At 44.2% G+C, this 14,343-nt stretch overlaps 1 protein-coding gene across 4 annotated transcripts in view; it reads right to left on the bottom strand.

Moving 5' to 3' along the window:
• Positions 1 to 2,564: 2,564 nt before the first annotated feature.
• ARHGEF6 (Rac/Cdc42 guanine nucleotide exchange factor 6) overlaps positions 2,565 to 14,343 on the bottom strand; it is a 3,277,165-nt gene continuing 3,265,386 nt past the window's right edge. For all 4 annotated transcript variants that reach the window (XM_069612789.1, XM_069612790.1, XM_069612791.1 and 1 more), the window contains one exon: positions 2,565 to 3,452. In XM_069612789.1, the coding sequence (XP_069468890.1) occupies positions 3,330 to 3,452 (123 nt within the window). In that variant the 3' untranslated portion in view covers positions 2,565 to 3,329. The remainder of the gene's footprint in view (positions 3,453 to 14,343) is intronic.

Here is a 14,343-nt window from a genome sequence, read left to right as displayed (position 1 = left end):
CTATTAAAGCTGGAGTAACCATCTTGATTTTTTGTAGACGTAGGGAGAGGTTAAGGGTGGAAAGGTCCAGCCCAACTCTCAGGCCCGCCTGGTTCTTTTTCTGAATGGCTAAAATCCTGGAGTAGAACCCCAAGCCTTGCTGGGAGGCTGGGAATTCCTCCACTGCCTGGCTCTCGACGAGCGACCGGATCTCTGCCAAAAGAGTTGCTGTGCCAACCTGTGGGAGTGGAGGAGGGAGAAGACACTGGGATGGGTAGGTGGTACTCCGCGGTTACTACTGAGAGGATCCGGGGGTCCTCAAAATTCTGGCGCCAGATTTGTGCATGGAGAGCAAGCCTGCCCTCCACTGGAGACACGTGGACCTTGAGGGGCGTGTTATGACTTCTTTCCCTCAGAGGCTGTTGATTAGGAGGGGGACTGGAAAAAGACCTTACCCCCGCCCTTTTTGTTGTTTGTGCCGATGTTGGTTTGGCGAACAGTCAGGCTGCCTGGACCTCCGCACTTGGCAGCCGCGGAACCCTCCTTATGTAGGCCCCTTGTCTGAGCGCTGCTGTGACTGGATGTACGTTTTGGCCGTGGCCTATGTAAAGATGGATAAAGACTTGGCCGTTTGTGAGCTGTTTTTTTTTGTCCAGCTCTTTGCCCGTGGTGGAGTGGAAGAGGTCACCCCCTTCAAACGGAAGGTGTAATATGCGTTCCTGGACATCCGGGTTGAATTTAGTAGCACAGAGCCAGGCTGTTCTTCTCATGTCCGTGGCAATGTAGATGGCCCTGCCAGAGGTGTCTGTGGGCCACGGTGAACTCCATGATGTCTTGTGCCACCATCTTAGCTTCAGCCGGTCCCGCCTTGAATCGTGATTGACTCTGCGCCGGAACCTCTGGGAGGAAATCGGCAATTTCCTGCCAAAGCCTCTGGTTAACAGCTGCCAGCATGGCATCCACGTTGGCTTGAGGAAGATGCAAGGATGTGCTGGAACACAGCTTCTTTCCGTACACCTCCAAGATCTTCTCCTCCTTGCCTAGCAGCGCCGTGGAGGAAGAGGCCAAGGACGACTGAGGCTTGGAGTATAGTGATGCCGCAGTGATCACTGAAGAGTGCGGCTGAGGGTGGTCCGATAGCAAGAGTGTATCCCCCTCCATCTGTCTGTAGTTGGCGTCCAGGCATCGAATAACCGGCTGGACCGAGTGTGGCTTGAGCCAGCCCTTTTTGGCCAAGGCGACTATGTCCTTCTGCATCGGGGTCCAGGTTCCCGCTGCGGGGCGTAGCGTGAGGACTTCGGCGAGGACCCCCTCTGATGGTTGCTCAACCTCGGGTTGAGAAAGGCCCAAGTACTCTGCCAGCCCCGCAAGATGTTCATGGAAGGCCCTGGTTAATGACGGTGTGTCGAGGTCCTCCTCCTCATCTGTGTCCAACTGAGGGTCCGGTTGTTCTGGCAACGGTGGAGGGGTGCTGGGACCCGAAGGCTGGGGTGTGGAGACCAGAAGCAGAGGCTGGTACAGAACTGCCTGCACTATCGGTGGGGGCACCGGAGCGGGCGGCAGAGGCTGAACAGGGGAGCCTGTACTGGGGCCTGCAGTGCAAGAGCCCTTGGCGGGTGCACATCCCTAATGGCATCCCTGAGGATGACCCCCATCCGAGGAGATTTCATGAGCCCGAAGAACCTTTAAAAAAATATTTCCTCATAGGCTAGAGGGGTGGTAGGCGATATTGACGGGGATACCGGGCGGCTGCTGGAGCCGTGGCGTACCCTGCCCATACGGACGCAGCGGAAACCTGCCCTGCGCAAAAGAAGGGTAGGCTGTCGGCCACATACTTGGTTGACACCTTTCCCACCTTGACACACATTCCTGCACCTGCTCCCTGCCTGGGTTCGTATCAGGCGGATGTCAGAATTGTCTGGCACGGTGGCCATTTTGTCGAGCTACCTTCCACATGCCTGTGTCGTGTTGCTTGGCTCACCAGGCCCAGCCCCGTCCAGGACCCTTGAGTGTGGATCATGAGGCCTACCCTGTTCCTCAGGCCGAGAACTGGTAGGCATTTTGCCCTCGGCGGATCTGCCGGTAGAACTGCGTATAGGCGCCCCCTCATACATATTGCCGGTACTAGGGCGTGGCCCCTCGGGTGAAGACCTGGTAAAAGAACCTTCTGGTCCCTCAGCACTGTCACTGGGAGGATCCACTGACCCCTCAGCCTACCGGCCGGTAGCTACTTTAGCCTCGGTACTCGTGCTGGTATGAGAACCTGAGCTGTTGCTCCCAGGCGGGCGAGTCCCAGTCGCAGGATGGACACCTGCTGAACCCTGTAGAAGTCGACATGCACCGGGGAGGAGCGTGATGCCTGAGGACGAAGTACCTGTGATAAAAAAGACAGAAGAGAAGAAGTATCTGCGCATGGAATTACATGGCCGAAGCCAAACCCAGGAGTGCTGGTCAATTCGGCCCGTTCCACGGAAACGGGGACGGAGGTGTGGCGCCGGAGGGTGGAGTCAGGGCAGCGCATGATCCCATGGCTGCACCCCCGCGCACCTCTAAATTTAAAGGGGAAGAAGGTTTTTTCTGGTGAAAAAGGTTCCGTCTCCCGTTGACGGAACGCCCATGCAGTATGGAGGAAAGGGGACGGGACGTAAGAGTATCTATAACAAACTGTGCCGTCTTTGCCCCCCTTTTATGCCGAAAACCATAATATTACAATACAAAATTCTAGTACCTTTGGCATAAGCATGTATGCAGCAATGTGATACCTTAAATGGTAATTAGCATTCAATGAAAATATACATTTTAAAGTGAACCTCATATTTCAAAATAGAAATATATCCCTGGGATAACATACCTGACTTTATCCTGTGAAAAGCAACTTCTGAAATGGCACCATAAAATATATTACTAAAACCTGGATTTTGATTGCCAGAAAATAAGTACCAGTTACTTAGAAAGTATCCAACATGAACCTTCCCAATGAATGAATTAAAAGAATGATTTAAAATGGCTTACATTACACGGATGAAGGAAACAACTGGCAGAACCTTTTTTATGAAGAACAACGTAGCAGATACAATGGTCAACCTATAAGCTAAAGTGGCTACAGTTTACTAAGGCTGCTGCAGTCAATGCCCTAAGCCATTTATTGAAGACTGCGATTAAGGCAATGTCATAGTAACATGTGTATAACCGCAAGCACAAGTCTGCTATTCCAATCCCATGTTTTTCCTGTACCAAAAATGAATAAACAGCAGGAAGCGGCAAAGCACACAGTTCTGCTCCTCACAATGTAACACAAGTAGTAACCACCAGCAAGCAGCTTAGTTCACGATTCAAGCACATAGGAGAAACTAGTGGACTGCATCGTCGTTGGCACATTCGCTGGTTTGCTTCAACAATCTCCTGACCACCTTTTCCAACTGCTTCCTTGACTTCTGCTCATCATCCAAACTTTGCTTCATTCTTCTGTTTTCCTGCCGGCAGTAAAACATGTAAAGACAATTGAAAACTATTTAAACATGTTTAAACTTTTACTAAATTGGGATGCAAATAGTTAATGAAAGGACTAAACAGGTATTTTATGCAGTTGATGCACCATGTGAAGGTACAAGGAAACAACAAGATTACTGTAAATGGTAAATGTGACTTGTACCATTAGTTAAGTTTTGAATTTGTGAAACTTACCAAATAAATCCAAGTAAAGCAACAAAGTGCAAGACTATCTTACGCACTAGTTGATTACTACTTTCTGCACAAAATAAGGCACACAATTTAACAAATAACTTAACTTAGATAATATTCTTTCTGATGAATATGCTGTCTTAATCTTATGAAATCCACTCCAGGCACAGTCTCCTTCTGAGGCTTTCAATAGCCACCATGTGAAGGCAATCAGCTCTGAAGTTTGACTCGTCATGACCTCTTGGTGTGTCTAGTGCCCTAGGTCATGTCACCCATACCTTTGCTTAAAGCAGGCATCAGCATTTTCCTCAGTCCCAACTTTTTCTGACTGTGGCATTGGCAAGGAACAGAAGAAATGTCACTTGTAAAAATTGATTGTAAATTTTCACAAATCCCAATTAGTCGATTGAATGTAGAGCCGAAGGATAAGAGAGCAATGAGGAATCTGTTGGCATAATCACAGAACCCATCAGAACGAACATTGCCAAAGGCAAGTCATTTATTATTCCAATGAATACATTCCTCCCCACGGATTCAACGTCTAAACGCGGGCCAAGCGCAGTAGCACGTAGTTGGTGGAGAGGCTTACGGAGGTTGTGTGTGCCCCGTCTTTGCAGCATGAGAATGAGGAGCCATATTGAAAACAGCCTGCCGGTCTTTCGCACATGCCATGTGCAGTTGCAGGCAATTGGAGCTGAGGGAGCAGCTGGAGCGTGCAGGCTCACAGTACCTGCTGAGCATTTCTGCGGCTGTAAAGAACGCTGGGAAAGGATGAGCCCCCTTCAGTGTGAGGAACCGAAGTGCCGCTAGTGGAACCATGGTGCCATTGTCTCTGTTAATTCAGAGTAATGAGAAAATTAAGAGGATTCCTGAGTACTAATGTACACTTTCGTATGTGTAACTTGAAGAGCAAAGAAATTGGGGTGCCTGTGGTGCCAGGAGCTGTGGCAGAGCCTGCTCTAAATCTAGCAATATCTAAACTAGCCAAAATGAGTGAGGAAAAATCAAATGTGCTAGAGTACTTCCCAAAAAATAACAGAATTGTTTCATGCAGAGAGGGATAATCAAAGCCTAAAATACGGGAAAGGGAGCGTGATGGGCCACTCCCAATCCATATCATGTGATTTGTCAATAATGACCTTAGGCTCTCACTCTTCCCATGGACAGGCTCCCTCCAACCATGTTGAATCAACTCCACAACTACAGAGTGTGCGGCAAGTTGCAAATAAAAGCAGGCCTTATGACGAAGAGGAAGAGACGGTGTTGCCCACAATTGCCCTGAGCGAGAAACACGTGGTGGGGGATGAGTCTCTTCTAAAGGCCTGTTTAAACCTAGAAAATAGAGTTGAGGCCTCTTTCCCAAAATCAATAGAATAGTCTCCAGACTTGTTTAAACTAGACTCTCTAGTAGAGCGTGAGGTTGAGAGATTTGAGAAATCAGGTAATGGCAGAAATTCCCTATTTGAGGGCTTGATATCACCGCATACCCAAACATTGTTTAGAACATAGAAAGGTCCTGACCTGGAGACCTTGGGAGCAAAGTCAATGCATGCACTAAACTTGATCCTCAAGTCGCAGGTGTGTTTATATGACAAAATCAGTCTTGAGGTTTGGGAAAATTCAGGAAAATTCCTCAAAGTCAGAATTAATACAAAACTCCTATGGGATATATTTACCCACTCAGCTGTATTCCCTTCCATAACCAAGCTACACACAGCCGAAGCAGCAAAATGGCTGCGCTGGCTCCTGTGAGCACCACTGCCCCACACCAAAGCTGCGTTTTCAGCTACAAAAAGATGGCTGCACCATCTTGGCAAGCACAAATTGGGCAGGATGGAACAAGGAGGCACACTAAGCAAGCCCACCAGTGTGTTCTTACATGTACAAAGGAAGGGGAGTGAAAAAGCAGCGCTGCTTTGCTGCAAGCCCAAAGTTCCCATTGAAAAAGGGAAATATTTACATTTAAAAATGATGGCACTTTGATGCTCTTTTTCCTCTGTTTCTCATCACAATACTTTTATTAATGAGACCTTGCCCTGCTTATCCACCTTCACATTGTGCTCCAGCAGCCAAGAGCAGTATTCCTGAATGACAGGCTGTTGTTCAGATCTGAAGAAATCAAAAGAAGCTGTACTTCAGCTACACGGGAAACGATTTACATTTTGGATACAAAATGTCAAGGATCAATGCAAAAGGGAACTGGCTTTTTGGGCCTATGTCAATTTCAGTGCATCTGTGTTTTAACCCATTGCTGCATACAAGAAGCTAACCCTGGCTACATAACAATGTGGGAATTCAGAGGGAAGAGAAAAATGTCAGCAGTCACCAAACGTGTAAAATGTACTTTTGCAAACTAAGAAAAATACTTGTTTAAAGGTGTATGTTGCATAAGGCTCTGCCATTATCTAGCAATGTGAAGGGGTTTGTTCTGTGAAACAGATATGGGGGATCTTATTCAACATGCTTTATTCTGATTTATAACAAAAATAAATAAAATAAGGAATTGAATTGCCTTGGCTACATGGGGGAAGTCAGCCCCAAAAAGGTTTCTGCTTATCGGGTGCTAGCAACAGAAGGCCCCCACAGTAGACGCTAGAACACACAAGTGCTAATTGCTATCTTGGCAAACTTGCGTCCGGGCTGAGGCCTCTTACAATGGAACTTCTGGGACACCAATTTGTGAAGTGGAACCGGCCATAAAACCTTCAATCAAACTCGGAAACCCCCATCCCCACTGGGCAGAAGTGACAGTTGGAGGTAGCTGAAGAGAAAAAAATTGTCCCAGTGAAGGACAAAGGATGCCCAGTTGTTTCAAAAGACTATTTTATTCAGAAACTTTTAAAGATGATTATTTTTTCAACAGAAATTCACAGGAATGTAAATAACAGTTTTAATGTAATTTTGTGTGTTTTAATTTAAAATGTTGTAGCCTTCACTGCCACCTTGGGAATAAAAATGGCAGAGAATTGGGTATTCCACAGAAATTGTATATGATGCCAATGTAAAAATCAATACTGATATGCCTGATGATAATCCATACACACATGTAATGTTATAGAATTTTAGGCCAAATATTTCACACTAAAAGTGATAAAAAAATATTAGAAGGGTAAAACAATGTCTTACAAATTGTAGAGTTGGACTGGCATGTTCTGCAGAAAATATGTAACCTGCTTATCTAATTTGTTAAAAGGCCCCAACTGTACAAATGTGCCATTTATGGCAAAACTGGATTTTAGCTAAAGTAACTGTGGGAGGTTCTGGACATTGTAAAACTTGCATCATAATTCTGACATCATGCCCTTGAAACCCAACCAGCTGGGAGGAAGGCGGTGACTATCTCCCCTGACCAATCCAGTTGTTTAGAGGCGTGATTAGCTAAACCTGCCATGCCTTATAATTCTATGATGTCACCATGCTCTATAAAAAGGGTGGCTGACAAAACTCTAGACAGACTCTTTCCCGATTTTGCTGCGCCTTTGTTCCTGATATTCTACATTCATCTTGCCAGATTCCAGATCCCATTGCATAGCCAAAGCATAGCTGATTCCAGATCCCACTGCAAGGCCAAAGCACTGTAGACCATCCCAGCAAGGCCTGGATCCAGAGATCCCACAAAAATAATCCCAATAACCAAAGGGAAAAGCTGCAGTGTTCTTTTGGGAAGCATCCTGAAACCAGCCTGGCTTTTTGTCCCCTAACTGCATGCCCGCTGCAACCCTGCCATCCAGCTGTCCTTATTATCCGGTGACCAGACAGGCCCAGCTGTTGTTCTGCTAGGAGAGTCCGCTGCTACCTGGTGACCCATGCCCTGGAGTCCAGAACCCGGTTGACTGTTCCTAATCCCAAATTTAAGAGCGGACTGTGAGTATACCCCATCTCATAAAACATAGTCTACCTCATGTTGACTTTTGTCATTGTGCCACTTTCTAAACAACCCTATCCATACCCTGATAACTTGTATAGACTGTTCCAATTTTCTGTGCACCCTGTTCTTGTTTCCTAGTTTTAGCACAACTCTTTTATTCACCTCACCTTGTAACTCATTGGTGATATTTGGAGTAATTTAAATTCATTCCCACATAGATCAGAACACGGCGGGAAAAGGTTGAAGTTGCGAGTGAATCTTTGAAGGGACCGTGGCTTTCTTTAATAATATAGTCTAGATAATTTAGTTTAAGCAACATTTGCCTTTCATTTTAAAACTGATTTTCTCTTTTTCAGTGCTCCATTTTCCTAAAAACGAACCTCATTTTACCTTCCAAATCTCTCTCAATTCACCAGCTATACCCCTCCTTTCACTTCCATATTGTCCGTGTGCTGTGTATCTCTTTCCCTGCCAAAAAACGCATTCCGATTCAGTGTTTTTCATCTGTTTTTTTAAAAAAAACGTTTTTACATTTAAAACTGCAAACTAGAAAAAATACAACTTTTTCATCTGTGAATTCAGCTGCACTGGGTTTTCAAGTTCAATCTGTTTTGGGAACTGTATGCTTTTGTGATACCTTGCCTGATGGTTGATAGTGAGATAACATCCCTAATACTGTGATAAAACATAAGTATATCATTAAATAACACACATATAACTGTTTTTCAAAATCCGAGTGTCATTTTAGACCTTTGCAAATGGTCTTATTTTGTGAGGGAAGGTCGGATTTTGATTCTGTTTGCTTCCTCTTATCCCTGACTACCTTCTGCTCCTTTCTATCCACTCAGAATTCATTTATTGGTGGGTTGAGGGAACATTGCAGGGGGAAACCTTAACTTGGGTGCTATCTATCCCAATTCAAAAGGTGATCCTATTCATTTGTGCTTTGGATATGTTCTACTAGAAGGTTAACCAAGTGCATTGCTTTCATTTCCATTGTCATTATCACCCCATTGGTGATTGCTGCCCAATATTAGCATTTGTGTGATTTTTGTGAATTTTTAAAATAAATAAATATTGTATTTTTACCAACCAGCCCGGTTCATGGTCCATTGTGACCTGGGGCATTTGTAAAAGGGGGTGTGAGATGGGTCGGTTACGGCTCAATTTGAAATTATTGAAATGAAAGAAAAAGCATTCCTATTGAGCACCACATCCCAGGCTAAGACCAAGTGTCCTGTTCCAGTGTGTGATGCCCTATTTGAATCCTTAACACTCCCTAAATGAGTGACGGCAGCCGGGTGGCGTAAAGATATTGCCTTTGAAGAACCCCCTACTATACGATATACCTCAAGATGAAAATGGAAAGTTTTCTGAAAATTTGGAAAGACAGCCCTGAAAAATCAGCAGTGCGTGTGTGCCGCACTTATTTACTGATCCTGGTGAGCCAGTGGGCACCCCCGGGGTCACTCTTGCTACCCCTAAAAAGCAAGCAAAAAAGAAAACATTTTTTTTTACTGCAAGCTCCTGGGCTGTGGCCAGCGCCATGTGGCTCTTTGATTTTGGAGTGGCTGTCTTTCTTGGTCAGGACTCTTAAAAGAAAATAAAGAACAGGGGTTCCACAAGTCTAACACTTTCAGCAGTGACCCTAAATAAGAAATAATAAGAATAGCAAATCATTTATCTTTCTGGAATTCTATACAATAATTGCTAGACTCATTAAAGGTTTATTTCAGGCACACTTCAGGAGGTGAGTCACTGATTTAGTCTGTTCTTAAACACCTCATCTAAGCCTTTCATCCTTCTGAGGTCGATAAATGAGTGCCAACAGGGGTTGGGTGATATTGTAGGTATATTTGTTCTAGATAAAGAGCTTAAGTGTAAGTGCTATATAATAACATCATTATCATTTGGCCATGGACGTCTGCTTGCATTCACAGTAATTTGGTAATATGGGCCTATACACACTGATCCTAATGATACATATGGCAATCCATTCTTGTATGAAATGTATATCACATAGTGATATCGTTACCATATTTTTCGTAGTGTACTTAGGATCAATGCGATGTGATGCCACTTCCTGTTTTGTCAAGGGATGAAAGGTTGCGTTGCATCGCTTCCTGTGATATCACTTTAGGGTGGAGTCACATGACATCACTTCCTGTGATGTCATCAGAGGTCAAGGGTCGTGTGATGTCACTTCCGCTACCCCTGGCATTTTGGTGAAATGACAACCCTGATACCTCTGTAAAGTGCTCCATTGTGTATCTGTATTGTTGTATACCTCTGTAAAGCGCTTTGTTGCTTCTCAAAGCTAGGTCCACACACAATAATTGCCATAGTAATAATAATATTTTTTTAAAAATCTAAAAAAGATGGGGCAGCAGAATCAATTACCGGAATCACAAACAGTGTGGGGTTTAATCAAAGCCCCCAAACTAACAGAACTGAATGGCCCACTCGGGAAATGACCTTCCAGCATTCAGCAATCTGCATGCTGAAAATGGGGCTATTTAGTCAGATTATGTGGGTGACTTTCTGCAGCTGAAATCAAGAGAAAGCTAAAACAATGTAATCCAAGTGCAGATTGGAAAAAGCACACCACATAGCAAGCTAAGAAATGAATACAGCATTTTCAATGAAACTGCCACCCATCAAAAGGTGGTGCACTGTGACAATTCGAACCTGCTTTTCAGCAGAAAAACAAACAGCAGATAATTAAAAGTATATTTTATTAAGGACTGAAAGAAACAGCAAAAGCTAAGTGAACCCTGATCAATAAAACACACTGTATGTCAAAGAATAAAGGATGATGTTGGAAAATGCAGTTTGTGAGTTCCTTTCAGCCAAGGACAATCTGTGGGTCTTTGGGCAGAATTCTCAAATGGCTTCCCCCACTGCAAGCCTGGTTCATGCAACCCAACTATTTACAACTGCAATAAAATGTGGCCTGCCTGAAGGGTGTGGAAAACCAAGTTTCTCCAGACCTGCTGTCTCTGAAGGCAGTTCTGTGCAGGCCAAATGTCCTAGCCAGTGCGTGACTGGAATGGGGGAAGGGGATCTCTATGTTGCCAAGGCCTCCCAAGTATTTAATACCCGCAGCCACCAACTTCAAACAACAAAGAGGCTAATAAATACACAGCGGAGTCTAGCAGAGTCTGTGGAGTCACACGTTAGACGGACTGGTGCTTTGCTGCAGAATGTTTTTTCTGTGTTCATTGAGCAGTGGGCGTGACTCTTTCAAAAGCTGAGAAACGCTGACTCTGTGCGAAACCTGCGTCCCTCGACTACCAGCAGCAGCAAATGAGAGAAAACTAAAGCAGCTTTGTCGCCAAAGACATCAAAAGCTTTGTGCGCCAGTGGGTTGCTTACTGGAGTCTTAGCCCAAGACCAAGTAAGTTATCCCGCTCTGGGCTCTAGTGAAATAAACACAAGTGAGATGCCTAACGAGTCTACTCAAAGATTATACCCTAACATTGTTACGGTCACAGCCACTTCTGTGCCTGGCATGAATCATAACAATATGGACAGACTCAGTCTCTCCGAGTCTGTTAATGTGTGTGTGCCGTCTCAAGTTTTGTCCCAAAGGAAAAAGTATAGATAGAAAGATAGTGCCATCTTCCCCGCCCATGTATCAGTCCCTGTGAGAGGCATGCCCCCACTGCCCCCAGTTGCGTGTGCTTGCCAGGCGTGTTTATAGACAACTCATGCATCCTGGCAAAGGAGCGATAACTGGCAATGAAGAGAAGCTGCCAGAGTCACATTTCCTATAGAATGAGCAGGCTCCGCAACAAGTGGTGAATTTAGACCTGTGTAATACTCAGCAAGACGCAGTAAGATTTTCCACTGCTCAAAGACAACAAGGGCAAACACAATTCTTTGTTACAATTGCAAGTCCTGCTGATTTCCATCTTGCTATAACGAACAGTAATTTGACCGCCTTGGATGAAGAAGAAGTTTTTTATCCTACCACAGACTTTGTTGAAATGAACAACAAAAGTGCAGAAGAACTCCAGAGTGCTACACAAGGAATACTATAAGCTACTCTTATCCAAAGTGACAGAAGAAATTCTCTATAAGTGGTGAATAAACTGCTGGTTGACCTAATGTGAATAAAGATTGCAACTTTAAAAGTGCTTTGGGCGTCCAACTGACTAAAGCTGGGTACAGTTCACCAACATCAAAGACTGTCTTGCTGTGCACCAGCACACCTACAAAAACTTGATCGAGTGGCCAAGCCAAACGCAGACGAACAGAGAATAGTGTATCACGCAGCATCAGCTGCTCTCAGCAGAAAAACACAAAAAAAACAACAGTAACAAGCGAGGATGCGTCTGAGGCTGTATGTAAGAATCAACTAAAACAGTTGAAACCGGAACTATTAACTGTAGAGAGATCGTCGTCCTCGGAGTCCTCTACAACAGATTCATCAATTATGGAACAAGCCTTTCCAAATGTAAGGAAGACAAAGAAGAATTCCAAGGACACTCTCCCCACTAAGTGTGACGACATCAACAATGCACAAAGGGAGACCTTCAATCAAGAATTTCAATCAACAATAATGACCTCAATGGCGATAACTATTGCACCGTTCATCAAACTGTATGAGCACCTGAATGACAATATTAAGGATTTGTCAACTCTTGTCGCCTTAATAAACACAAAAATACTTAAGCTGGAAAGCAAGAAGGATGACATGAAAGAAATTCATCATAATTTAAACAAAAAAAATAAAATAAATCGAGGCTTCCTTGAACATCTTAACAGAACAAACCAAAAACACCAACCTGAAAAAAAAACTGTTGGCAGAGGTGGCAAACGCTTTGGCTGTTTAAAAACCAAACGACTGCCTTTGGGCCCTGCAACACAAAGGATAGTGATTCACGTCAAGCCACAAAAACTGACGAGTTGCTGAGTCACAACACCAACAACAAATGCAACATAGAGCTTGTCAGGTAAGTTGAAACTGAGCCCACTGTGACTCATCCAAATCGCACTTTGAAATCAAATGCTCAATCATTTGATGTAGCAAAAGACAACGCAAGGCCGAAAAACAAAAGAAAGACGATGACAACTCTCAATTCAAATGACACAAATGAGTACTTACAGATTCCCTGTGATGAAATCCAAAATCCTCAACTTAGTAGCAAAGATGAAGCTGAACAAGGGGTCACTTCAATAGACAAACAGATAGCATTGAAGGATCTCTCTCCGAAGAGAGGCGAATTGAACATTCCGTTCAACCTGGCCCTTAAAAACAGTATGAGAACTGGAAATGTTGCACTACAAAATCCCCAAATAGCCTCTACCTCCTCGATGTGGACTGGAGGCTTCATACCAACAATGGGGACTTCTGACTTTGTGGCTCCCAGCGGCATCAGTGAAAACAGCCTCCTCTCAATATTTAAAGTAGGGATGTAACGGTATTAAGGTATACCGTTAAAGATACCGTGAACCACTTAATTGAACAATAATAACCGTCACATTGTTTATACCGGTATACCGTTCATACCGTTAAGTGTGCTTTTCAATCTGATTTGGAAAGGCTGCAGTAAGCAAATGCTGTGCAGTCTTGGTCTTGCACTGTTGGATGTGCTGTCTGCCAAGTAGTTTCAATTGGAGCAGTTTTTAATGCTATTCCATAAACCACACGTGCCTAACACAAAATCAATATGTCAGCAATAGGAAGAGTAAATACAGTGCCAAGAAGCAAAAGGGTTTACTTTGGGTTGGCGGATTTGGGATTTATATATTCATAATGGATATTGTTTTCTAAACATATGAGAATGGGGGATTTCCCTGGTTCTATCATTGAATTTACATATAATAAGTCACACTGCGAAATGTACTCCTCTCTGTGGGTATTCCCTGCTGCCATACCAAAGGGTAACATGTCTGTGATTACTGAACACCTTTTGGCCCGCAAGTAAACTAAAGGCTGTAACTTAAAGAGTGTGCGTGTGCATGTGTGTGTGCGCACAAGCGTATACTACCATCGGAATCCATTGATCTGTGGCATGCAGGTTATCAAGATGCCAACATGTTCATCTTCACCAGTAGCCAGTGGGGGAGTTAAAAGCCTAAATGACCACTTAAGAGAAGCTATTCAGTTTGCTATGCCAGTCGCAGCAGGGCTCTCCCCCCCCCCCCCCGCTCCTATTCTCCACACGTGTGTGTTTGGTGGAAGCAAGGGGTGGCATTTCAGTGGAAAGTATGTTGAAAAGCCCAATTCTGGGTGCCTGGTTTTGTTTGTGATGATAAATCTGACAATTTATGACCTTTTAGAAAATATTTGTTAAGAGTAGTTAACTCCACCTGCTGTACCGCGATAACCATGATATACCGTCATTTCGCAAGAAGGTTATTGTACCGTCATAAAACTAATACCGCAACACCCCTAATTTAAAGGGCAACCAAGTGCAACCTCTGACAGCACCATAAGGTCAACAGCAACGTGTGGCTCAACAAAAAAGACCAAGAATCAAGTAGCTAAAAAAACACAGCGATGTAACAACTCAAGGAAGTTCCTTCGTAACATCAAGACTGTTTATGTAACGGTCAACAGCAACAGCTACACGAAAAAACAACCAATCCTAAGGAAAGTGCTGACGCAAAGTTACCACTCCAATCTAACACGGATGGTGAGATAGTCTGCATAAACGATATATCAGTTGACCTAATGAATATGTCAACTTATGAGGATGATGTGGAATCTGAAAAGATCTTGCCTAGTATCCCCTCATTGACAACTGAAGAAGTTATCAAAAAGGCTGATCCAATGGCAAAAAACAGTTTGCCCCAAACATCGAAAC

The sequence above is a fragment of the Ambystoma mexicanum genome, chromosome 5p (genome assembly GCF_040938575.1).
Source record: "Ambystoma mexicanum isolate Mex_15411 chromosome 5p, UKY_AmexF1_1, whole genome shotgun sequence".
Classification (NCBI taxonomy): domain Eukaryota; kingdom Metazoa; phylum Chordata; class Amphibia; order Caudata; family Ambystomatidae; genus Ambystoma; species Ambystoma mexicanum.
This window is presented reverse-complemented; position numbering and strand designations above follow the sequence as displayed.